The sequence below is a fragment of the Tamandua tetradactyla genome, chromosome 5 (assembly GCF_023851605.1).
Source record: "Tamandua tetradactyla isolate mTamTet1 chromosome 5, mTamTet1.pri, whole genome shotgun sequence".
Lineage (NCBI taxonomy): Eukaryota > Metazoa > Chordata > Mammalia > Pilosa > Myrmecophagidae > Tamandua > Tamandua tetradactyla.
Window position 1 is genome coordinate 178,197,018 of NC_135331.1, and position 26,386 is coordinate 178,223,403.

At 38.8% G+C, this 26,386-nt stretch overlaps 1 protein-coding gene across 3 annotated transcripts in view; it reads right to left on the reverse strand.

The window, feature by feature from the left end:
* Positions 1 to 26,386, reverse strand: part of ROS1 (ROS proto-oncogene 1, receptor tyrosine kinase) — a 131,473-nt gene that overhangs the window by 79,118 nt on the left and 25,969 nt on the right. For all 3 annotated transcript variants that reach the window (XR_013176386.1, XM_077162741.1, XM_077162740.1), the window contains exons 8-18: positions 21,490 to 21,691; positions 20,770 to 20,846; positions 19,195 to 19,317; positions 18,851 to 19,035; positions 18,018 to 18,115; positions 14,389 to 14,885; positions 12,870 to 13,082; positions 12,021 to 12,131; positions 10,794 to 10,972; positions 8,763 to 8,954; positions 3,602 to 3,702 (exon numbers count right to left, since the gene is read on the reverse strand). Coding sequence is in view for 2 of the 3 variants with exons in the window: in XM_077162741.1 (XP_077018856.1) it covers positions 3,602 to 3,702; positions 8,763 to 8,954; positions 10,794 to 10,972; positions 12,021 to 12,131; positions 12,870 to 13,082; positions 14,389 to 14,885; positions 18,018 to 18,115; positions 18,851 to 19,035; positions 19,195 to 19,317; positions 20,770 to 20,846; positions 21,490 to 21,691 (1,978 nt within the window). In the remaining variant the exon portion in view is untranslated. The remainder of the gene's footprint in view (positions 1 to 3,601; positions 3,703 to 8,762; positions 8,955 to 10,793; positions 10,973 to 12,020; positions 12,132 to 12,869; positions 13,083 to 14,388; positions 14,886 to 18,017; positions 18,116 to 18,850; positions 19,036 to 19,194; positions 19,318 to 20,769; positions 20,847 to 21,489; positions 21,692 to 26,386) is intronic.

Genomic DNA, 26,386 nt, shown 5'->3' on the forward strand with positions numbered 1-26,386 from the left:
ATAAGAATGCTTTTACATGAGGGAGTACAAACGAATGTTAACATTGCAAGGCATTGAAAATGGGATGGTATATGGAAAAAATTATAACAATGCAAACTAGGGTCTATAGCTAACAGTGATATTGTAATATACTTCCACTAAATGTAACAAAGGCAATATACCAAAGCTAAAAGTCAGTAAGAGGAGTAAGTAAGGGGGGACAATGGGACTTTTGGTGGTGGTGTTGTTTCTTCTTTTTATTTTATTTTTATTAATTTATTCCTCTTCTTTCTTTGCCAAAGAAATGGAAATATCCTCATATAGATTGTGTGATGAATGTGTAACTATGTGATTATAGCAAGAACCACTGATTGTCTACTTAGGATGGATTGTATGGTGTGTGAATGAAACTGTTTAAAAAATACACAGAAAAATACATGTGCTGGAGAAAATGTAGAGAGAGTGATGGATCTATTCTCTGCCGGTTGGGAAGTAGAATGGTGCAGCCCCTCTGGAAAGCAGCGTGGTGGTTCCACAAGAGGCTAAGCATAGGGTTGCCTCATGGTCCTGCAACCCTATTATTAGGTATATACTTGGAAGAACTGGAAGAAGGGACATGAATGGACAGTTGTACACTGTGTTTGATGGCGGTGCTAACAATTTGCAATGGATGGAGGTGGCCTAAGTGTACATGAACTGACGAATGGAAGGGCGAACTGTGATATACACATACAATGTAATATTGAGCGATGCAAGAAGAAATGAAGTTGAGAGGCATGCAACTAGGTGAATTAACCTTGAGACAATATGTTGAGTGAAATAAGCCGGAAATGAAAAGGCAAATATTATAACACTAATATGGATTAGCTATAATGTGCAAACTCTGAGAATTGAATTTGAGAGCATAGTTTATCAGGGGAAGGCATATTATAAAGGTTCCTAGATTGTAAGCTCATAAAGCAGTCATATCTATTCCTGAGTTATAATGGCTATTTCTAAATTCTGAAATGTGAAACCCTCATCTGGTCATCCCTTGGAACTTTGGGTATTACGTGACACCTGAGACTCAGACCTAGAGTTCTGTAGCTATGATAATAGCATTACTCCATGTAGCATCTGTTTAAAAAGTTGAAAAAGACATCAGATTTCAATTACAGACATGAATGAAATGGATCTAGTTAGGACTAAGGTAAATGAGACTGAAGGGTAAAGGACAATATTGACTGTACTTTAAAACGTCAACTTCTGTGTGAGACCAAAGAAACCAATGCTTATTTGGTGCAAAATTTATACTTTCTGTAGTACACTATAGGAAGAGATGTTTATTTGGTTCAAAATGTATATTTTCTGAAGCACACTATCTAATTTAACTTGTATGATTAGTTTATTCAAATACCACAATCACATGGAAATTTAAATAGGGACTGAGAACTTCTTGGTTTGTATAGGTTAGTGTGATGCCCCAATATATACCAGAGTAATCTGGGCAGAAAGTAAAAAAGTATTAGAAAAGTTCCCTAGAGGGACTAGGGAAAAATGTGAAAATATTAAGCTTCCCTACCTGAGGAATTCATGGTATTCTTTTTTAAAAAATTTTTTATTTATTCATTTTTTAATTGATAAGCCAAAACAACATATAAACATGAACATTCTTAACATACAAACATTCCATACAAAGTGTACAATTAATGGCTCAAAATACCATCACATAGTAGTATATTCATCTCCATGATCATTTTTTCTAACACTTGCATCACTCCAAAAGAAGAAATTAAAAGAAAAAACTCATACATACCATATCCCTTACCCCTCCCTCTCATTGACCACTAGTATTTCATTCTACCCAATATATTTTAACCTTTGTTCCCCGAATTTTTTTTCTATACCCCTTATCGTTCCCTTTCATTGATCACTAGTATTTCAATCTACTCAATTTGTTTTAACATTTGTTTCCCCTATTACTTAGTTTTAATCCATATTTTTTACTCATCTGTCCATATCAAAGATAAAAGGATATTCCTGATATTCTCACAAGCATTGGGGAACTACCAAATTAACAGGCCAAGCCTTCAATTTTGGGACTTGCCCTTATGAAACTTATTCCTATAAAGGAGAAGCTAAATCTATTTTATGATTATGCCTGAGTCACCCCCAGAGAAACTTTTTGCTGCTCAGATGTGGCCCCTCTCTCTCAGCCAACATTGCAGGTGAACTCACTGCCCTCCCCCTATGTGGGACATGACTCCCAGGGGTGTGAATCTTCCTGGCAATGTAGGTTATGACCCCAGAGATGAGCCTGGTCCTGGCATTGTAGGATTGGGAAAGACTTCTTGACCGAAAGGAGGAAAGGTTTCAGTGGCTGAGAGATTTCAAACAGAGTCCAGAGGTCATTCTGGTGGCTAATTGTCTTGCAGTATATAGCTATCCCTTTTTAGTTTTTAGTGTATTAGAATAGCTAGAAGGAACTACCTGAAACTGTCGAACTATAACCAGGTAGTCTTGATTCCTGAGGATTTTCTAACTATATAGCTTTCTTGGTGTGACTGCATGATTGTGAAAGCCTTGCGACTGACACTCCCCTTACCCAGTATATGGAAGATGAATAAGGAAATAAAAACAAAAAATAAATGGATAACAGGGAGAGATAAGGGGTATGGGATATTTTGGAGTGTTCTTTTTAATTTTTTTTATTCTTATTTTAATTTCTTTGTAGTAATGAAAATGTTAAAAATTCATTGTGGTGATGAATGCACAACTATACGATGATACTATGAACCAATGACTGTACATTTTGGATCATTACATAGTATGTGAATATAACTCAATGAAATCGCATGTAAATAAAGATACTTTCTAGGGGTCAAGGAATAAGAAATAACATGACATTTTTTCTTGTAAGAGTATAATAAAAAATCAATGAAGAACCTAAAAAAGGTACTATAATTATATGAGAAATAGGGAAGAAAGGTGGAGAGAGCGAGCTGAGGTATTAGCTATCATGACCAGAATTTGGTAGATGTATATCTAAAGGTGATAATCAAGAAGTAGTGATGAAGGCATCATGTTTAGAGACACGGAAGTAACCACCAAAAATGACTGCTTCTAAGAACCAGAGCTGAGGGTGGAGAAGACCGTAGTAGGGAAACGGAATTACAGATTTTAATTACAGGCCCTTCTGTAACATCTGCTCTGTTTAAGCATGCTCATGTATCTCGATTTTTATAAAAATAGTTTTAAATTGTCATCCATTTCCATGGTTAAAATAACTTTTAAGTTTAAAATAATTTAAAGACTTTTCTAAATTGAAAGGATTATACCTGGTTTTCTACAGAGCCATACACTCTGCACTCTTTTCACACCTGACCACAGCATGTGCCATGTCCTGTTGTAATTGGTTGTTTAGAGATCTATATTTCTCCACAAAATACCAGGTCTCCTGAAGGAGTGACTTACTATGTTTGTTATCCCTAAGACCAAGCACAATGCCTGCAGCATGTGGGTAATTAGTAAATGTGTATTGAAAGAGTAAGTGAATTCTCAAACATTATCCATTATAATAATTATAATTATGAGTCATTTACGTCCAATTCTCAACCGGTTGCCTTTGAAGAATATTACTTACTTCTGACCCCGAAGAGCAGCTGTGTACAGGTTCATACACTGACTGTCTTGAACCAACCAATACAGGAGCCCATCACTGAGGTCTAACGTGAGAGCAATTACCTAAATAGAAAATCAGGCAAGAAAGTGAAGCAAAGACATGCTTGAAGCACACCTTTATGAAAAAGTCACACATAAACTATAGGTTTCTATCTAACGTTCTATCTGGAATGATACACCACTAGTGATTTTTACCTCTGGCTGCATATAAAAAATTACGTCACTATGCCTATTACTATGTATTTTGAATATAAGCTTGATTTCCTAAAAATTCCCAAAAGGCAGACACTGTATATTATTCTCTCTTATGTACTTAGCCAGTGCTTATCCAAGTATGATTCCCGGGCAAGCAGCATCAGCAGCACCTGGGAACTTGTCAGCAATACAGATTCTCAGGTCTCACCCAAGTCACTGGATCGGAAACTCTGGGGGCCTAGCAATGTGTATTTTAACAAGCGCTCCAGGTAAATGTGATGCATGCTTAAGTTTGAGAACCAGTGCCCAGCACGATGCTTGACAAATCAACATAATTTAGTTAAATGAAAAGAATAAGAACTCGAAGAGAATAGGAGCCCCGTGTATCATTTCACTGCTATTGGAGCCCTAAGGCAGGCATTACTGCCTTGCACATGAGAAAGCAATACATTCTCTTCACAAGAGGAGAGGAAATCAAGAAAAGACATCTTTAATGCAAGCTAGCTCCATACTATAAACAGGTGGTAATTTCAAAAGTTAATGAGCAAGTTGTTTGGAATTTGTAACCCACTTTCCTAAAGAAACCATATTATAATGTATTCTAACAGTAGTCAGACTCTCAAACTAAAACTTATCTAATCTGAAGCTTATTTAATATATTTTCCCACTGTTAGGCCCATCTACAAGATATGTTTAATTCAAGATTCAAATCTACAGATTTAGGCACTCCTGGTAGTATACTGAAAAATATATATTCCTACATACACTATTCCTACATAATACTTAAACCTCAGTCTTTGGACTTACTATTCTCTCCCCACACTATGCTCCTTGGCTAGATGTAGGCATTGCTTTCTCAAATATCCACTGTCACAGAGGCCTTCCCTAATTAACCTATTTAAAATCCACTTCCCCCTCCATCACCATCACCTTCTGTTATTTTGCCTGCTTTTCCATCTGGCACTTACCATCCCCTGACATACATAGACACATTTGCTTATTTGGAGTCTATCTCTTCTAAATAAAACACAAGCTTTATGAGAGCAGTAACTTTATCAGTTCAGTGCCATCTCACTTGTGCATAAAACTGTACCTGGCACATGGATGCTAAATGCACATTTGTTGAATGAATATATGCAAAATTTGTTTTCTTTATTCATTCCTTCCTAGGTCTTTTGAAAATTTTACGTCATGAAGTAATGTAAACCCTATAGAGGCATGACTGTGTCTCCCCTGTTTGCCTGCACATAGTAGAGCTGAATATTTATTGACTAACTGAATTAATTGTTTGGAAATTTTCTACAATTCCTGAAATACAGACATGTAATAATCTCTGATATGTTAATGTTTCATACCAAATGGTTTAGAAGTTCCTTCCCACAATGGTTAGAGAGTTGACATTTAATTTAATAAGAAAGCTAATTTCCAGATTAGGAGTGAAAAAGACCTACATCTTCAAGGGTCAAACAAATACCATATTCAAGAGCTGAGGGTTCGATGCATGAAACACTAGAGGGTAAGCCCAGCAATTAACAGCCCCTGACTCAGGATATTGACCTTGGGGGATGGAACAGGGAGTGGTGAGGACTATGGTACATGAACAGTCTGCGCCCAAATAAATAACAAGATATCTGAGTCACTGGAGAAGTAGATGCTCTTTTTCCTGCTGATTTAAACCTGGATGCATGGATCCTAGAAATTACTGGCAGTCTTGGAATTTCAAGCAGAATGCCTTTAATGAGTCAACACTAAAGTGGCAGAGCTGGGCCCTTGTCTCTTGGAGGTACTGCATCAGCCCTTACCTGAAGCTCCCCATAACCCTGGCCTCTTCAGCCACAAGAGCCAATCAATTCCATTTCTGTTAAAACAAGTGGATCTCAAGCACTGCTATACCTGAGAATTACCAGTGGAGTTTCTAAAATCCTCAATGCCCAGGTGGTACCCTATTAAGTTATAATCTCTGGTGGTGAAATTCAGTCTCTACTATTTGTTTTTAAACTCCTAGGTAATTCCAGCGTGCCACCAAATTTGAGAACCAGTGGTTTAAGCCATTTTGAATTATACATTCTGTCCACTGCATCTAAAAACATCCTGCTACACTTAAAATATACAATATATGCAAGGTGTTATGCATTGTAATTTGATAGACTTATGTATATATAAAGTTCAATTTCCAACTGGCATTTGAAAACCACATCTCACTACTCTTACCAAATTTGTCCTCTTGCTACTATCCATATCTTTATTTTATCTTCGGTTTTCTAGGGGAACCCTGAAGGAGGTCTGTTTCTCCTTTGCAATAGAGTGCATGAGTTGGAAGTTATTCGCCAAGGGACATTCTCTGCTTTCTTCAGGTTTATAAATATTTTTCAGATAAACTGAGATGGCCCAGAGTCTGCCCTATCTTTAGTAAGATACAGCAGCATTCAAACAAAAGTGTTGAGTAGTGAAAAATTTTAAAACAACACAAAAAATGTCCAAGAACTAACAAACTGCTTGCAGACAGATCATCCAAAGCCTACTACAAGGACACCTCTTGAGTCACATGGTTGTAAGAGTCTTTCACTCATCATATAAATCACAGTCTTGTCTGTGACCAGTCTCAACTCACTCTTTTCCCAGAAGGTAAAAGTCTATTCTAACAATTCTCAGCCTTGAGCAGTTGGATCACATCCTTCCCTCAGACTAAAGGAGATATATTGATTATTCTTCCAGTCAGAGTAAAATCAGGCTAGTTGTACCTGGTAATTTAAAATGAAATACAATGAGGTTTCTAGATTATAGATTGACTCTAGTTTTTTCTCCTACAAAAGGAGATTCTGTATTTCCACTGCTGGAACATAAAAAACTATTCAAACCATAAGTAAAATTCAGATTTGGGGTCATCATCCCATTTCTCTGCATGAGTCAGTCAAGCCCATATTTAAACAGATCAGAGGTTACCACTTTACAGTATTGAGGACTTCTCAATATGGTAAATCTTCGGTTACCACTGCTACTATGCCTAATAATGCCCATTTCTTGGAAATAATTCCTTTGGTCTAAACTAAAACCTTTATGTTAAAGCTTAACTCTAGGGTAAAATATATACTATATGCAAAAAAAAATATATATATATACACACACACATTATGAATTGGATTCATCAGATGTGGCAAAAATATTTTAATCATTTCACTTCATTTTCCCTTTAAATCACACAAATATTAAGTTCTATAAATAATTGGCTGACTGTATTTCATTATACGTGCTGATTGAGAAGTGTCTTACGATTCCAGGATAAAGCTGGGAATGACATAAAAATGAGTGACACTGAGATGAAGAGCTTTGCTCAGTGCAAAATATGCCACCCTCAAGCCACCCACCAGTATTGAGAGAGGCGAATGGACAAAGACGTCACACTCAAACTGGGGAACAAGAACAGAGATTCGCACAAGCAGCATCAGTCCCCAGCATGTGAGAGGATTTGGAGTGGGAATTAAAGAAAGGTGTATTTCCCCGAACATGCCGAGGCGTCTGATGACTCCCTCATTTACGGAAAAGGCGCACCCAAGGCCATTCCACAGCTTCCTGGGTGGGAAGAGCGCACAGAGGGGTGGGACACTGGAGGCGCATTGACAAAGGCCTGGGGTGGAGAGGAAGCTGCACTTGAGATAATTTCTCTAACAGGTTTTACAAAAGTGAAAGTGCTTTTTTCAACACTTATATACAGTCATTAAAAATAATCTTTCTTTTGGCTCAGACTCAAGAGGCCCCAAAATAGACACAGGGGACTTTTTCATTATTTGACAGAAATGATTAATCTCTGGATAAGGTGTGCAAATTCCAAACTCTTTGAAATATCTGTTTTATAACGTGTATACCCAAAACTAGGTCTCTTTAAATACTCCAGGAATGATAGCCCACATTCCTGCGGAATTGGGTATCAAATGAGTCAACAATTTGCGTGTATTTATATGGACTATAATTCTATACAGCATATGTATATATAATTTTTACTGATCTAATTATATCTGCGGCATGCATATTTTATCTTTATCCACAGGGGAAAAAAAAGACTAAAAGAAAATTAGAGAAATAATTTAAGGGCCATCCTAGGTAGAAGTAATACAAATGATTATTTCTTCTTATGATACTTTTCTATCATTTCTAAATCTTCTACAATATACATATATCACTATCATCTCAGAAAAAAATAAGATTCAGAATTTTAGATGGATAGGTAGGTAGAAGGCAGTTAAACACGTTCAGGAAAAATAAACATTGCTTCTAGAAGTTGGAGAAATAAAAACAGCATTCATCTTAGAAACATTCCTAAATTAGGTGTGTTTTTTCAGATTGAGTTAGAATGAAAAGAGTTAAAATTATTGAGCATTTACCATGTGCCTACAACTATTCTCACTATTTTACATGTAATTACCTCATTTAATCTTTACGATGACCCTATGAGGTAGTTATTATTCCCATTTTTTTTTCAGGTAAGGAACAGACATGATGTGGTCAAGTAATTTGCCTAGGGAACCTACAGTTTGTAGAGCAGTCAGTAACCCAAAATTGATGGAAATAACCTTAAAGATAATACTAAAGGCTAAAATATCTAATCATCGCCCAACAAAAAGCTCAAAGATATCCAATAAAAGTCCTCAATCCTGCAAAGCAGTAAGAAATTAAAAGGCTTTTAAGTATGAGCCCACTAAGATAAAGCAACCTAGAAAAATCTCTATTATATTTTGATTCATTACATCAATTATGAAAATCAAATAAGGCTTAGAGAAATTAGGTTATAAAGCGTACTGAAATAACGTTTCCTATAATGAGATTTAACCCTAACCCTAACTACTCACAATAAGCAGAGATAGCATTATCATAAAGAAATAAAAGCAATATTTTGTATTATTAAATGATCTGATCTTATTTTCATCAGTCACCTTGCTCCCAGAAAACCAAGGTTGTGCCTGTAGCGTGAGGGAACTTTCCCCATTTAGCCTGGTACTTTCCACTGAATATAGCGTGGTCCAGTACAGATATCCACCAACTGAATCCACCACCATATCATTCACCAACAGTTTTACATGAGTCACAATGTCTGTGTGTCCTGTCAACACAGACTGCCTCTGTATCTGTAAAACACAGTAGTATGGTCAGTTAATGATTTTCAAATAACATCATTATTTCCAAACAGTTCACTGCAATAATTAGTAAACTCCTGTCTTCACCTATTCATTAGCTCAACCCCAAATATTTACAGCCCTATGCATGTGCCAGAGAGCATGCTAAGCCCTGAAAATACATCAACAAAGCGACATGGTGCCTGCCTTTACAACGCTTACGTCTTTTCATGCCTCTACAGAGAAGGGAGGTATATTTATTTTGAAAATACTTGCTGTTCCTAAGCATATATCCAGACAAGCTAAACACTACTGGATATTTTATTGGGTTCCCAAAGAAGATGCACACAATCTCATAAATGATAATGCCTCTTCTTGCTCTTCTCTACCAGGATATTTCCCAAATAATAATGACTGCAATTATTGGGTATGTATTTTGTACCTGGCGCTGTCTTTCTTTTTTTTTATCTTTCAAGTATTAGCTCATTTAACACTAACATTGGCCCATAAAGAATTTCTTTCCCTATTCTTTTCACAAGTAAACTGGGCTCAAAGAGCTCAATTAACATCCCTGGAGTAAAATCGTTTATAAGAGACAGACCAAATATGGAAACCACCTTTTATATCCACTCATCCATTTTCTCCTTCAAAGCTATTTTTTTAGGGGGCATTTTCTGATTAACCCCACTCAGCTTCATTCTGCCTTCATAGCTTTGGCACTTAGGAATTGAGCCTGCACCATATTGCTGTGCCTTTACATTGCTTTTTATGTCTCTTCTACCATTTCATGTCTACTTTATCTCATCCAAAGAGCAGGCACAAGTGGTGATTGTTGCACAGACTGAACAGTGATTCAATATGTTCAAATATTCAAACCAACTCCAGAGCAGAATTCTTTCCATTCGTACCACACCATCTCCTAAGTGCAAGCCTCCATATTGGCCAGAAATGCTATCGAAATAGCAAGTGGTGATTTTCTGAACAGACTGAAAATGACTGAGTTTTACACACATAAAAAAGGTCCATTCTATGTCACATGAATTATATCTCAATGAAACAGCTAGTTTTTAAAGGAAAGAGCCGGAACATGTCTACTATTTACTTTATATTCTCTACTATGCCTATTCTCAAAGCTCTTGGCATATTTGTAGTAGTTAAATGATTGGTTAATGAATAAATGAATGGATAGTAGGTCCCCTCCTGATTAGAAAATGAATTCAATACCATTTCTTGATCCGTCAGGCCAGTGTTCTCATAGGCAACTATCCTTCCCCGCACAGGCACCACTACACTGTTGTGTTGAATATCTTCCTTTTCCCTCCAGGCCCACCCTCCACCATTCCCCACCCTACGCTGTGCCCCTTGAGGCTGAAGTCTAGGGACTGCACCCATGGGATCCCATACTCTGGCTTCCAGTGGGCCTAGGCCAATGGCAGCACTGGAAGATCAGATGGGGAGAAACTCAGAGTGCAGAGGGTCTGGAGAACTCATTCTCCTGGCTTGCTCCTTGCCAGACCATATATTTTGACAGTGGGTACTCATGTCAACAACTCTCCATATAGCTACAGCTCTGACAGGTTCATGTTCTTCTTTCCCTTCCCCTTCCTGCCGAGAGATAATGTCTTCTCAGACTTGCTAGCCCAGAGGACGCTTCCCATTCTTTTTAGTACATCAAGTAGTGAAATAAAATTTTCTCTACAAATAGATGCATGTAATTTTGCAAGTGGGTAGGTTTAAAGATAAATATTAAATAAATGATAGCATAGGTGGTCACAAAAATGAAAATGACATGCAAATCACTGAAGTGGGAGAGCATTTTTCTTGATCATCTAGAATGCTGAATACACTTACCACATGTGTCTTTCCAGCCCAGTAGAGATAGTGACCCAACCACTCAAAAGCTAAAGCCCCTGCTCCTGCAATGTTGGATATATGATAATTCTCAGAGACATCTGTCCCATTCAGCAGCCACACGTACACATCACCTTTTGTGTCACTGTAGTAGAGGCTGTTGTTATACCAATCCATGTCTCAAAACAAAATGAATTGTTAAGAACAGTTATTTCCCATGTATGTCAACATAAACCTGAATCAACAAATCACATGTGCATGTCAATATATTTTTTTATTATCAATACATTTTTAAAGCACATACTACCATAGATATTCACCAGAACATCAGGAATAGGTCAAGAATATTCCAATGAAGTTCTTTCAAAATGTTCGTCCCTGGGACTAGGAAGGGGAACCAATACTAATTGAGCATCTCCTCTGTACCAGACACGGTTCCAGACAAGCTCCATATCTCACTGAGCTCTCACAACGATTCTGTGGCGTAAACATTATTCCATTTTTGAAATGGCAAACCTGAGGCTCAGTGAGATTATCTATTCTGTTCAAGACCTCCCAGCTGAAGAGAGGGACAGCTGAGATTCTGATCAACTCCAGAACAGAATTCTTCCCTTTCGCACCACACCATCTCCTAAGTACAAGCCTTCATATTGGCCAGAAATGCTATTGAAATTTTAGTGGCCAAACAAATTGATCAGCTAGTTGAAGAATCACTGAAGATGTCATCTTCAGGCAAGATCACTCTTCTACTGTTCCAGAAGGAAGGCTTTTTTACATTCTAGTATCATCTGGGAAAAATTACCTATTCATTACTCAGTAGCCGTCCTTGCCAACAAATTCTTTCATACTCCTTATTTAAAACTTATGCAGCAGTTCCTTGAAGTCTTATAGCAAACTTATGGTAAATTACTCAAGTATAGTCGACTTTGTGGAACTAGGTTGGCTGTTAGTGTGAGGCAACAGTGATAATTAAAAACAGAATGGAAGTATATCAAAGCCTTCCTGAAACAGGTATCTATTAAGCAATAACCTTGCATGTCTTGACATAAAAAATAACAGTTACATTTGAAAACTGACATTTCTAAATAGCATCACTGGAGACAGAGATCAATCAATATTTTTTCCCTTACATTACTGAGCTAATAGAAAAAACATTCAATTCTTTTGACTTATTGCCTAACTGGGGGCATCTTCTAAGTAGAAGAAAAAAACGAATTTGGTGTTTACCTGACACATTTCCTATATCAGAGGATAAGAATTCTCCTGGGCCAAAACTATTTAATGGTTTACTCCAAAGCCCATCTTCTTTCACAGCCATGATAAATGGTGGCTCTGTAGCTGTTTGTAAAAAAAAGAAATATAAAAAAAAAAGCACATTCTTTCAGATATATGTCTTATACCCCAAGATTTCCTTGATATAAAATAAAGCAATGTCAACATTTTGAAAAACACTGTGGAGGGATATAAGTAATTGTATCTGTTTTGTAGAATTATCTATCATAGCATGCACATTTCTGATTTTTTAGTAAATATTTTATCTTGAATGTGAAGAGAAATGAGTGGTGATGTTCCCACTCAACATTGCCATGAAAGAATGTTTCCTTGCTTTGACTACCAGTAGCCACGACCCATTTGGAGCACTCAGGAGTTCTTGTGATAGCATCAGTAGGATAAACAATACAGCTATCCTTCCATGTTCTTTCAGCCAAGAACATGGAATTTAGCATAATTCATACCCCCTCAACCTCCCTCACCAAGACCATCAGAGTTTAAGGAGTGCTATTGCTTAATAGCCTGTGAGAAGAAAGAAATCTATGAAGAAGAAGACAAGTCCCTTATATCCTCAGCTAGATCTCAGGAAGTTTAAAACGCTAGAGTAGAAACAAACATTAAATATCAGACACTGCTTTATTTGCTTTCCTAATTCCAGCTATTAAACACATATTCAAGAGGTTGGTGTACCCTCAATTCTAATTTCTCTACCACATTTGTGGTTAGAAGTTTTATCGGATGCATAGGATTGGGATGTGCCTCTTTTTGTCAGAATCACTCCCTAAATCAAGAACATTGTCTCACCTGGCACCAGCGTGGTCCCCACCGAGGGCTCCGACCATGGGCCTGGCCCCTGGGGAGAAGTGGCTCTCACAGAAACCTCATATTTCGTAGAACTCTGCAGCTCAGCTACATTAAGCATAGTCCCACTTATGTTAGAGAAAAAATGAGTGGCTTCAGGAAGGTCCTGGGTTGACACTTTCACCTCATAAGTCCAGTTCTGCCAGGCAGACAGGCCTAAGTAAAAGAGTTAAGCAATATTACTAACCAGGATGACATCAGCAGGGACAAAGAACTGTCAATAAATTCATTTACAGCCTCATCTTAATTGGGAGAGTGATTGGGCAGTAATACCTGGTGCCCCACTAATCATCAGGGTTACTTTGACAACATGGCAAATTTAATAGGCTAGGACAATTTGCATTCTTTCCATGCCACATATTCTGCTCCATCAAAGAAGACTCTCTTTCCAACAGTCAGGAGGGTACTATTCTTCAGTAAGCTGTAGGCAGGGTTGTATGGAATTGTTAGTACGGTTCTCTCTAACACCATAAAGTATAGCCAGACTCTTAGTGAAGAAATGTTTAATGATGAATCCCTATTTATAATTCCAGGTTTTCATATAGACCCTTCCTCCAAGAAGCTCAAACAATAAAAATTAAAAAAATTACCTACTCGTTTTCAACCACTTTTGGCATATGCAACAATCAGGCATAATTAACTTTGTCTCAAAATTGAAACTAGCCAATATTTACTGAATACTTATTATTTTCTAGACTGTGGGTTGGTAAACCCAGCCTACTGCCCATATTTGTAGATAAAGTTGTTTTGGAACACAGCCATGTTAATTTGTTTACATACTGTTTGTGGCTGCTTTCTCATTAGGAAGGCAGAATTAAGGCGTTGAGACTGAGACCATATGGCCCACAAAGCTGAAAATATTTACTACTGGCCCTTCCGTTCAGGGAAAAGTGTCTACCCCATTCCAGATACTATTCTAAGTGTTCCCTGTATGTATCCCATAGAGACATATAATTAATATTTCCATTTTTTCAGTTGTGGAAATCAAGGCCAATGCTCAATCTGCTCCTAAATGGCACGGCCAGAATTTGAACCAAGGAGGCTAGTTTCAGAGCCCACCTGGTTTCCCACCACGTATCCTGGAGCTGGAGAATCAGGTTCAGAGAGTTTGGAGAATTGCTCAAAGTCACACAAGATCTCCATGGATACAGAACCTGACCCCAGGTGTTCTGTCCCCTGGCTAATCTAATCACTCTGCCTGTAAGATTAGGGCCTGGTGCCTAGTAACACCAATAAATGCTAAAAACCTTCTGTTGGGATATACATGGGAAAAACAGAAATCCTCTCAATGCAAAACTAATCAGCGCAGAGCAAATATCTAACAACTTTTTCTATTTTTTTTCTAAGTATCTGTTTCTGGCTGTTGACTGAGTATCCCATGTGGGCCTTCAAAATCGAGTAAAGCAGTCCACACCCTCCTCTCCCGGGTGGAAGCCAAAGCCGGCCGGGGACAGGCACTCACTGGCTCCTACGGCGAGGGCAGGAGGCCTCCACTGGACCAGGGCCTGGTGGGAGCCAAACAGCACGGAGAGCTGCTGAGCACGCCCCGGCACAGGGTGCGGCTGCGTGGATGAGCCCAAGATGACCAAGTTACCAAACCCAAATTCTTCGATGTGACTCAGGTCACATCCCACGATGAACTCATAGAAATACAGGGAGTCCTGCTGGAAAACAGCCTTGCCATCTGTGACCAGGAAGTGGCCGTTTTCACAGGCAAAGCTCTTCACATCTGCAAAGGGGACGTGAGGCAGCACCAGGTGGGAAGCCGAGCCATCCAGAAAGGTCGACATGAAGCCTTGGGCGGTATCGTTGAAGTAAATGACTCGCTTGGACTGTGGCTCTACTGCAAAGTCCTTTAAAGTGTAACTCTCCACAATACGCACGGCCTCAGAGGCACGACCGGATGACAGCGGGAGAGTTGCTCTATAGATGCCATCTCTCAGGAGATAAAAGACGTACCTGACACAGGGACAAAAGAAGCCCAATGTGAGTCGATGCGGGCGTGGATGACTAATCCGTTTGCTGACTGCTTTACCTGTTATACAACCTGAATCATTTACAGCGGTCGCTGAGTGTAGGGTTTCCCAAAGTGCAAAAGGATAATTTTTTGTGCTAATTACCAAAGATGTGCCCCACTCATTTGGGTTACAAACTGGAAATTGGAAAATTTCAACATAACCTCCTAATTCTTAGAAGTTTTAAATTATTCTTTAAAGAATCAAAGAATTGAAGAACAGAATGAATGTTTAAAGCTTCCCTATGAGGCCTACTCTTAAAGGAAAACATTATTTCAAATTAAGTGGCTCAGGGGGCCACAGTGGGTCAGTGGCAGAGTTTTTGCCTGCCATGCTTGAGACCCAGGTTCAGTTCCTGGTGCCTGCCCATACAAAAGAAAAAAATTAAGGGATTAAGCATATTACTTAATATAAAACAGTTTTCTCCAAAATGTACAAATTCTTAGGTCTAATTCAGCCAATAACTTTTCCTGTGCATGGTGAATGAAAAAAATGGAAGAAAGCAAAGCATTTAAACTGTATATTTAAAAACTGACACAGGTAATTACTTTGCTAAAAATATTACAGCATAACTACTTTGCATATATAGTGGACTAAACTTTTTTTTAAAATATTTACAGTTGAGTCAGGCAAAAGGACTACTATATTATATACCATGAAAAAATACTCCACAGTGACCAAAATTGAAGGGTGGGACCACACAGCCATGAGCAGAAAAGAGTGGAAGAATTAAAGAAGCACACCTGATCTAGAGCCAACGCTCATGATGATGATGATGATTTTTTTTTAATTTTTATTTTATTATTTTTTTTTGGGGGGGGGGGTGCATGGTCCAGGAACCAAACCCGGGTTTCCCACATGGAAGGCAAGCATTGAGCCACTGAACCATCTGTGCACCCAATGATTATGATTTTTAATAAGGAAAAAGCACACCACCAAAATATTTCATTGAGAAAACAAATCTGGAAATGGAATTTTACTTAACACCTAAAACTATTCATTTGGATGTGGTTAATTTGGAATTTGTGATAATAGCAATAGATGCTAATGAAAGTATGCTTTTGGTTAGTAAATCTTTCTAAATTTTCACAGCCCCATGGATTGGCAGCCCTTCACTTCTGTGGTCCCCACCTCCTAGGGATGGTCAGCACAACTGTCAAGAAGTTTTCCTTGCCCTCGTTCAGTCCTGCTGTTGTTCCTTTGTTGACTATTCCAAATCTTTATCAATGTCCTAAATACTCTGGTGGTGGAATAATATCCTGAGGTATCAATACATTTTGGGAGTGGGCCATGGTGGCTCAGCAGGCAGAGTTCTTGCCTGCCATGCCGGAGATGTGGGTTCAGTTCCCAGTGCCTGCCCATGCAAACAAACAAATAAAAAACCATTTTGGGTAGGACCCCATGTTCTTAAGGGAGAGCTGTAGTAGGCACAAAGCAGCAGTAGCTGGCTCTTAACTTACATAACAGCTTTGTGATCTTAGACAATTACTAAATATTCCTGTGCTTTGCTTTCCTTATCTATAAAATTGGGAGAACACACATACCTACCTCTAGGGTTGATCAAGGATTAAATGAATTATTGTAAGTAATGCACTTAGATATGCATATGAAGTGATTAATAAATATTATGATCATTTCTAGTCAAATTTTAAAATCTAGGTATGAATCTATTTTATTCTAAAGGAAAATAAGAACCATGGAAGACCTCACTAAGATGAATTTTGATTGATTTATTTAGTGGGTGAAGTTCATTATCCTTAGAATAAGTCATTTTCTGTAATTGACAGCAACAAGGTTACATTTCATAGACACTTAGACTTTTACAAATGGGGAACATGAGACCCAGAGAGTTTGAGAATTGCCCTATATCAGAGTATTCTTTTGAAATATTCTGTAATTTAGTAATGAATTCAAACCTAAGAGATTAAAATAAATCTGAAGTGAATTATGAATGAGAATAGAAAAGCTAGATTTTAAGTCAATACGAGAAATTCCTTTTTCAAAAAATTCAATTCATGAAAAATAAATGGTGTCACAAGCTGTATTTTTTCTTTTCTTTTTACTTTTGCATTCAAAATGAAAACAACTTTATTCCTATAGAAGAAGAAAACTTTTATTCCTTCAAAAATTGGGCTTGCTTATTAGCTCCTAGGCTGTTACTCTCCTGTCACGTTTAAGAAAGAATATCCCCAAGATAACTCTCTATTTTTTCATCTTTTACATTCATGGAATGCTTTGAAGTACACAAAATAAACTCACAGTGAATACCTCATTTCATCTTCAAACTAACCTAACTGGGTATTAGTATCTCCTCTGTACAAGTAGATAAAACAAAAGTCACACACAGGACATTTCTTGCTCAAAGACATACTGTATTTAGTAGCACCTCTGAGCTAAAATATATCCATTTTCATTTGTGACTCCAGTGGGGGGGAGTTATTTGTGATTGGAATTTTTGCTTGTTACTATCGATTTTTGCCTTCTGAGGTGAATCTTAGCAGCTCTTGCTTAACCAGCCCCTGGACAGGTAAAAGAAACAGACTAAAGGATGAACTGGAGCTGAACTGCTCAACAAAAGAAAAGGGTAAGAGTGGTGTATGGGAATTCTGTCCTTTATGCACGGTTTTTCTGTAAAACTACATCTTTCATTTTTTTAAAATGTGCCAAATAAAAAAAAAAAAACCCAAAAGGGCAATTAAAGGAAAGAAATGGGGGCAGAAAAGGCTTCTCACAGAAAGAACAGAGGGGGCCATGAGCCCCAGGTCACACCATAAAACAGTGACAAACCCAGGACTCGAAGCCAGGTTTCTGAGTGCCAGGCAAGAGGTCTCTCCATACGCCCAGATTCTGCTATGAAGGAGCAAAGCTATTTAACTAGAGTAGGCTTACAGCAAGTTTGAAAGAAATTGCCTCCTACCTCTAGAATGTGAAGACTTGGCTTAGGTCAAATTAAATTTACCTGAAATAAGATACATGGATTGGCTCATCTGGTTAGATGTTTCACTAGCAAGCAAGTTTCCCAAAGAATTTTGCCAAATGGAGAAAGAGAATTTGTATTTACAAGGCAAACACTTACCCATTATATGAATCAGCTACAATTTTTTGAGGTATGATAACACTGGGAAGAGTAATCTCCTCGATGGTTGAGCAGTTCCCCAAATCACAGACACATACCTAGAGAAGAAAATACACACCAGCAGGATTAGCATCCATCTATACCCAATGAGGCCAGTATTTCCTGAACATCTCTTCTGTGTGTGGAATTGCGCTAGCCACTGAGCAATCTTCCTGACAACAGTAGTGTTAAATGACATACAAAACACTTAAAAAAAAAACGTTCTCTAAAGGCAGTTTTTATATTCTATAGCTTAATGACTTTATATCTCATCTTCCTTGTTTGTGGAGACTCTCAATTATGTTTAATACTTAAGTGATTGCCAGCCTTGGTAATGGCCTTTGCTTCTTGTGATAGGCCTGTACCTTCCAAGGAAACAGAACTGGAAACACATCAACCCTATATTCTCAAAGATTTCAGTAATAACTGTATTTTCAGTTGTTTACTAAAGTTCTCCCTGGTCCTTACATTATTTAAAATGCTGGCAGCTGATTTTGACCATTATTGGCAATCTGAAAACACAAGTAACACCACTATCTTCGATTGAGTCATGGCTCTGAAAAATTACAAAGAAAGATGATTAAAAGGTAGGTCAGGACTAGTGTTCAGTCTGCTCTGGCCTCCTTTAGACAAGACCTATGATTCACTGTTAACCTAGTGTCTGAAACTTGGTGATTACTCAGTGAGGTTCATCAAGTGAAAAAAAATTATGTTAACTTGTAAGTATCCCCAGATGTGCTTGTGTATATCAATCTATCAATATACAGTCATTCACTTTAAAACCTCAGACTAACCAGTTCATCCATGATGAAATACATTCTTTGATAAAGCCAGTCTATGGAGATGGAAGAAATTAATCCTGAACCTCTGTAAAAAATCCTCAGGTCAGATGCATCAGACATGTTGACAGCAGTTTTCACCCATATGAGATTTCTTTCTGAGAAATAAACAACTTGCTGGTGGACATTAATTGATATTCCTAGAAAAGCCATGAAAATGCACATATATGATTATATAACAACCAAAATGAAACACTCACATGAAATATCATTTATGTCTTTAATTTTTAATAAAGAGATTAAAATAGTCAACATGTTTATTTTCACACTGGGGAAACATTTCTCTCCACTATACTGACCTGTAATATTATGGTGTATAGCATCTGTGTGAAGGCAATGTGCTTCCTCTACTAAATGCTTTAAAGATCTCTTTCTCAGAGAAGATTTTCTGGATAAAAAGAGCCACTGTTCTTCTTCTTGAACTAAAAAAACACAACAGTATTTGGAGACAGGTAGACCAACCATATAAAGATTGACGTATTAGAGATCAACACCAATCTTTCAATACCACCCCAAGGGGATTAGCACTTGAAAGAGTATACTTGGAAGGCACACAGACATATCACCTGTGGCATAATCCACAATGATTCCGTGAGTGGGAGCTGGAAGCATAGCAGTAATCAGCAGGAATTATGCCTGTTTGCCCCAATGTATCTCCACAAATAACATCACATGAACTATTATGGTTCTCAGCGGCCTCTCACTCATTATCCTCGGCCATGAGTAGGCTTGGTGAAGGAGATCCAAACGAGGCCAGGATGGCTTTTTGCATTATACGCACACATATAGACAGACATTGATTGTCTCTGTATTGCCTTCAGTATCGCTCCTTTAGTGGCAGGACAAAAGTTCTTAGAGAAATGAAATATATGATGGCTGCAGAACTCTTCTTGATGTTCCATTCAATTGGAGAAGGATGCAGGGTGTGTTGGTGAACACTTTGAAGGCAATTAATAAATGCTATGCAATAATCACCATAACAACAACCTTAACCCGCTCTATATTTAACTCACCCTTTGGACAGACTTCCTACATAACAAAAATACCACTCTTCCTAGAGCCTAGCAACAGCCAAAAAATAAACACTGGTGAGAGATGGCATTTGATACCTACTGGCATAGGTGTGTGCAGATTAAGATGAGAAATGGTTAAATCAGCAAATGGGGTTTGGGTGAAGACAGAAAACAGATATATAGAACTACGAATCTTTGCATGTTATTAAAAATTCTTACTCATGTCCCCAAAGAATTTCCAGCACCACTTAGAGATCATTTCCATGCATCACTTTGCTCATCAAGGCTACATAAAATATAGTACTCAGTCTCTCAAAGCAACTGCTAAATTGCCAAAGCCCAAAAAGGTTACTCACAAAATAATGAGAAATGCTAATTTGGTAGATTGAATATTGAAAATGTTAAAAAGCAAATTATTCAAGTCCAGCTGTAGTTTAAAACCTAAGGAGACTGAACGAAAACAAAAGACATCTAACATATTAAATGATGATAAAGGAAAGTAATAGGACAGAAAGGTTAAATGTGTCCCAAAGTGTGTAAATGTGAGTCACAATCATCAGTAATTTCAATTGAAATCAAGGATTTGTTTGAGTCCATATTTAAAGTCCCTTAATTTTTTCATTCTAATTTTTAAATTCCTAAATTCTATATGAGAACTTTCCATTTAACCACTTACCTCTATTTGTCAAAAACTTAGATTCACTTAAAACTGAAAATTTACCAAGTGCCCAAAAGACAGTTTTGGTTTGAGGGAAAAGGTTGGGTATTGAGGTCTACCAGATGGCCCAGGACCTGTGGCCTGCACCTACCCTTGGAATCCCTTGATTCCTATGTAACAGAATGAGCAACTCTGGGCCATACCTGCTGTGGATGAAGTGGTAATACTAGATTCTGCTTCCGGCCCCTCACCAACTTCATTTACTGCTGCAATAGAAAACCTATTCCAAAAACAATTCAGAGAGATGCATTTCACATGGCATGTTGTGAATATAAGATAAAAATAGGAGCAATAACATTTCTATTTAAAGGACCATGTGGCAGTGTATGTGTCTAGTTTCTTGGGGCCACTGCCCAGCACTTAAATGACCATCAATCACATCCTTATTTGCACTCCCCCTGGAACTATTCAGGGTCATGGGGGGTCAAAAGCTGAACTCTGCTATCTCGATGACCCACACTCCTCCCTTAATCTAAAGAGGCCTTAGTAAATGCTGGAAAAGCTAACATAATAAAACAATCCCCCTAATGGTTAATAAAAATACCATGAACAGGATTTGACCTCCTTTCTTTTCCCCTGTTGGATTAAATAAAGAAATTATTTTCATGGTATTGATGATGTGTCTACTAGCAGATGCCCGTAATACCGGAGAAACATTTGAGAATGTTTTTGTTTATAATGGTGCCATCTACTAAACTATAAAATTAAGGAAAACCACAGTAATTTCAACCCACCAGCAAGCATCAATGGCATATCTTAAATAAAATACATTTAAGATGGATTTTTAAAACAATATTTCTCAAATAATTTTAATGCCTGTGGCCGTGCCAATCATATTTTCCTCTGCACCACTTAATTCTTACCTGTATGTGGTATTTGGTAGAGTAGAGTAAAACTGGAAACTGGTTTTCTGTGTCCCTGAATCTAATTTCTGAGTTCTGCTGGTCAGCCTTAAGTTATAACCCAAAATAGGTCCGCCTGGGAATTGCGGTGGAGCCCAGCTGACTTCCACAGTGTCGGGACTTGAGCTTTCAATATTTCTAATAAAAGGAGCAGATTCAGGAACTGGAAGAGATAGTGATGACAAAGTGAACATACAGGGTTTATGTTTTTAAGGTAGGCTAAGAAAAAAAGTCTTGTTTTTCTGAAAAGTTAACAGAAATGAATTATTTTTATTCACATTCAGAATATGTTATAGAGGTAAAGTGGCAAGATAACTATGAGTTGCAACTCTTGATCCTTAAAAGACATGTTAGCTACTTCTCCAACAGAATCCTTCAAATGTTATTTTCCTCATGCCTAATTTATGAAATAAATTAAATATAGATGTGCACTGAGAGGACAATGTTTTAGGAAAAAAGGAGTAAAAAAAAAAATCTCGAGACCTAAATAAAGTGAAATATGGGACGGAAAGAGGTTAGAACAGAGAAGAGAATTGAAATGAAACTGGAGTCAATGATTAACAGGAGTTGAATTGAGTGAGTCCTAGGTTCTTTTTCGGTGCTAGGGTGCCAGGCCTCACTAGTTTCAGCTGATGATATGGGTTCAGATAAGCCTGAATGAGAACAATCTGCTTCCCTTTTGTTGGCATCAGTCCAGGAGACTCAGACTGGACATTCCTACCCCTAGGTCCCAAGTCCTTAGAATCCAGGTTGATTGGGCTAAACAACCCCCACTTCCCCTGCAACAGGTTAAAGGAGTATGCACTAAATTATTAAGCATTTGCTCATAGATATGAGAAGCTACCAACGTGGCAAAGAACCAAAAGGAACCAAATGATCCGATGCCTACCTTCAGTTTTCTTCCTTGTCTCTAGAATTTTCCTATCCATGTCTCCACCTACTTTTCAAACCCTTTCCCCCCGCAAACCATATTCTTTATTTCCTCTTTCCACATATGTGGAAGGTCAACAATGTCACTTTGCTCTTGACTAGACTTCTTTCCATCTGAACACTTTTGGCAAATGCTATTCATCACCAGTGACTCCTAGGAGTTAGGAGAAATGAGAGCATTCACGCTTACACTGCATGAGTTTTCAAAAATCCCCTTAAATGGTCCTTCAACCTTTCTCTGATCCAATTTCTCACCAAATCTCAGACTCAACTTTGGCAGACACAAACATCTTCACACCTCATCTGCTCCATGCTCTCAGTCATCTTGGTGAGCAGGAAAGGAGGAATCATTTCCCACTGAATCAAGATAGGGGGTGTCAAAAAGCCTAGACTCAATGCCCAGATATCATCTGCTCCACTTCCAGCAAGTTAAATGCCACCTACATACCATCCTGTGATTATCCAAATCTCCTTACCAAAAAAATTCTTCTCTGAAAGACTGGGATTTCTTGTCTAAGAACCATTCATTCTTAAGAAATTATCTTCAGAAGGGTCCTGTTAAAAGGCAGTGACAGCACCTGAAATCATGTATTTCCTGCAGCTAAAGGAGAACAGGGGCTGTGAATTACATTTATAAATTTTGATGAGAGCTCGAAAAGTGAGAGAGAATCTAAAGCACAAGATATTATCCATGGAAAGGACATCCAATGTGGGATCTAGGAGGCCTGAATAAGGTGCAGGTGTGTGCATCCAGAAGCAAGGCCGGAAATGGAAGGTAATGTTTGTTACCTTAATGTGGTAGTTAGGTTCAGGTGTCAACTTGGCCTGGTGAAGGTGTCTAGTTCTATTGCTGTAGACATGAGCCAATGGCATGTGAACCTCATCTGTTGCTGATTATACCTGTAGTGGGCTAGGAGGCGTGCCTGCTGCAACAAATGATGTTTGATTTAATTGGCTAGTGTTTAAATGAGAGAGCTTTATATAGCACAGCCAAAGCAGCTCAACATACCTCATGTCAGTACTCACAGCTCAGCCCAGACCTTTGGAGATGTAGAAAGGAATCACCCCAGAGAAAGTTCTTGGAACCCAGAGGCCTGAAGAGAAGGCCAGCAGAGATCACCCTGTGCTTTCCCACATAAGAAAGAACCTCAGTTGAAAGTTAGCTGCCTCTCCTCTGAGGAACAACATGTTTTTAACGAAATAAATCCCTTTTTATTAAAAGCCAGTCCATCTCTGATGTGTTGCATTCTGGCATCTAGCAAACTAGAACACTTAATTATTTCAATTTGGGCCCTGAACCAAGGTATGTCTCCAGCACTGGAAATGTTCCAGCACTGTTGGAGTACATTGCTTTGAGTTAGGAGGGATCCATGTATTCCACGTTGGTCTAAAACATTCCAAGCATGGCCATAGACAAGTGGCTGACCTGATGTTCCAAGTAGGGATGATCACAGTGGAAGTGGCCACACATACCCAGACAAGCAGGGAAGAAGAAAATTTCTTGGACAACTCCATCAGCTGCTCAGTTCTTCTTAAGCACAAGACCTAGTTCAATCTGAGACTTTCTGCACTCAGCAGCATCTCCAGAACTGAGGGATAGGGGTATCTAATACCCTACCTGGAGCAAGTCCTCCTCGGTCACCTTAGCTAACTCTTAGGGTAAGGGCACCAGATAAATCTCCATGTGTCTACCCTAGGTAATTTACCTCCCTGCAAGACTTCTATGCTTGAATCTTTTTCCTGGTGTGGAAGCTGTTCATCCACTAGCCTTTCTTCTCCCTTAGTAGATGGTACCATCCATAAGTTTAGACTAAAACTCTAGGCTATCAAGCTTGATCTCCTGTCATTCCACATTGAATCTGTATAGCAACCCATCAGTTGGGTCTTCAAAATAGATCACAAACCTTTCTAAGATTCCAATCACACCACCCCATCACAACCACCATCTTCCCTAGCTTGGGTTCTTGGCTGGTCTCCCTGCCTTCATCCCTGCCCACCTCCACTCCCAGTCTATCCTCCATTCAAAAGCCAGTGAACTTTTAAAAATCAGAATCAGTCCCTCTCCTGCTTAAACACTCCAAACACTTGCTATCACACTTAAAATAACATCTATGCCCTTTACCGTAGCCCTACAGGATGGGACCTCTGGCTACCTGTTGGTTCCTATGTTGCCCTGCTCTCCACCTCATATGGCATCCAGACACACTGGCTGTTCCTTAAGTACATCGAGCTCATTCCCCCTGCAGGCCTTTTGTCCTTATTGACTCTTCTTCCTGGAAAACACATCTCAGATCTTTGCATGGCTTCTTGACTTGAGTCATCTGAGGCTCTGCACAAATGCTACTTTCAGGGAGGCCTCCCCTAACCCGCCCTAAAATAGCTCCCATCCTCAGTCACTGTCCATCACTTATCTTATTTTATTTTCTTTCTTAGCACTAACTATTACCTGAAATCACACTGTATTGTTTGGCGAAATGCCTCTTTTTTTTTTTCTTTTGCATGGGCAGCACCAGGAGTCAAACCTGGGTCTCTGGCATGGCAGGTGAGAACTCTGCCACTGAGCTGCAGTGGCCTGCCCTGGGGAAATGTCTCTTCATTCCACATGGACTTTCTCTAATGGTCATATTTCTCACACTACTCCTATTTCTCCTTGTGGAGGAAGGTGAGTACCTGTTTAGAGACAGCAGCCATTGAGCAACTACTCCAGTGGTGGAGGTAATAATCCAGAGGTCTTGAAATAAGAAATTTGGTCTCTTTATCCTTCCTTCTCTACCCACAGCGTACAAGACAGCAACATCTGTTCTTCAACTCAAACTTTCCCTGAAGTAGGTTGTTCTAAAGTCTAAGCTGGGGAGTAGGGAGTTGACAATTCCACCCCACTTTGGCTCACACTACATCATCCAGCTCAGTCTTCATCAGAAACAATAGTGCTATTCCTTTCTGCCATCTGCTGATCCTTTGTCTCTCATTGTTTAGGACTCAGGCTAGGAAGAGAGAGGCTACTTACTGGGTTGCCTCAAAGCCATCCAAAATAGTTTTATTTAGTTCCTCATTTGATTGTCTCCCCAGTTGGAATAGAAGCCCAAGAGTGTTACTTTGTCATCCTGGGTTCTTAGAATAGTAACGGGTGTATAATAGGTGCTTTAAAAATAGTTGTTGAGTGAATGGGGAAAAAAGTAACTGGTGTATAATAGGTGCTTTAAAAATAGTTGTTGAGTGAATGGGGAAAAAATTCCCAACTTTCTCTTCAATTTTGTTAAAAGTATAAGGTGAAAATGATCCACTTTTTAGGGAAATCAAGAAAAGAGGTGAACCTTTCTAAAGATTTCATTGTTACACAACCATATAAGCTTATGACATTGGCAACTAAAAGACTGAAAAATACGTCAATAAATAAATACAGTATTTGGATTCTCAACATACCTGGGCATCCTTCACCCAGATTACTGCAATGGCCATCTAGTAGGTCTCCCTGCTCCTTTCCGCACCCCCTGGGCAATAACCAGTGTGATTCTTTTAACTAGCAAGTCACATCACGTTATTCCTTGGCTCAAACCCTGTAATCATTCCCCATTCACTCAGTAAAGGCCACAGCCCTTAAAATCCCACTGTGATTTGCACCTGTCTGACCTCTTCTCTTGCCCCCCACCTGTCCGACCTGTTCTCTTACCCCTCTCCTTCCCTCCCTCCCTCCCTCTAGTAAAGCCACTTGGGCCTCCTGGCTGACTCTTGAGCAGGTCAGGGATACTTTGGCCTCAGAAGCTCTCCAAGGGCCACCCCTCTGCTGGAATGCTGTATCTCCAGGATCTGCCTATCCAGCTCCCTCATCTCATTCAAGTCTTTGTGCAAGCTTCACCTCCCCATCGCAAGAGCATATGGTGACCTATGCTCTCCTCCTTTCGTGACCCACTCCTCAAAAGACAGATTC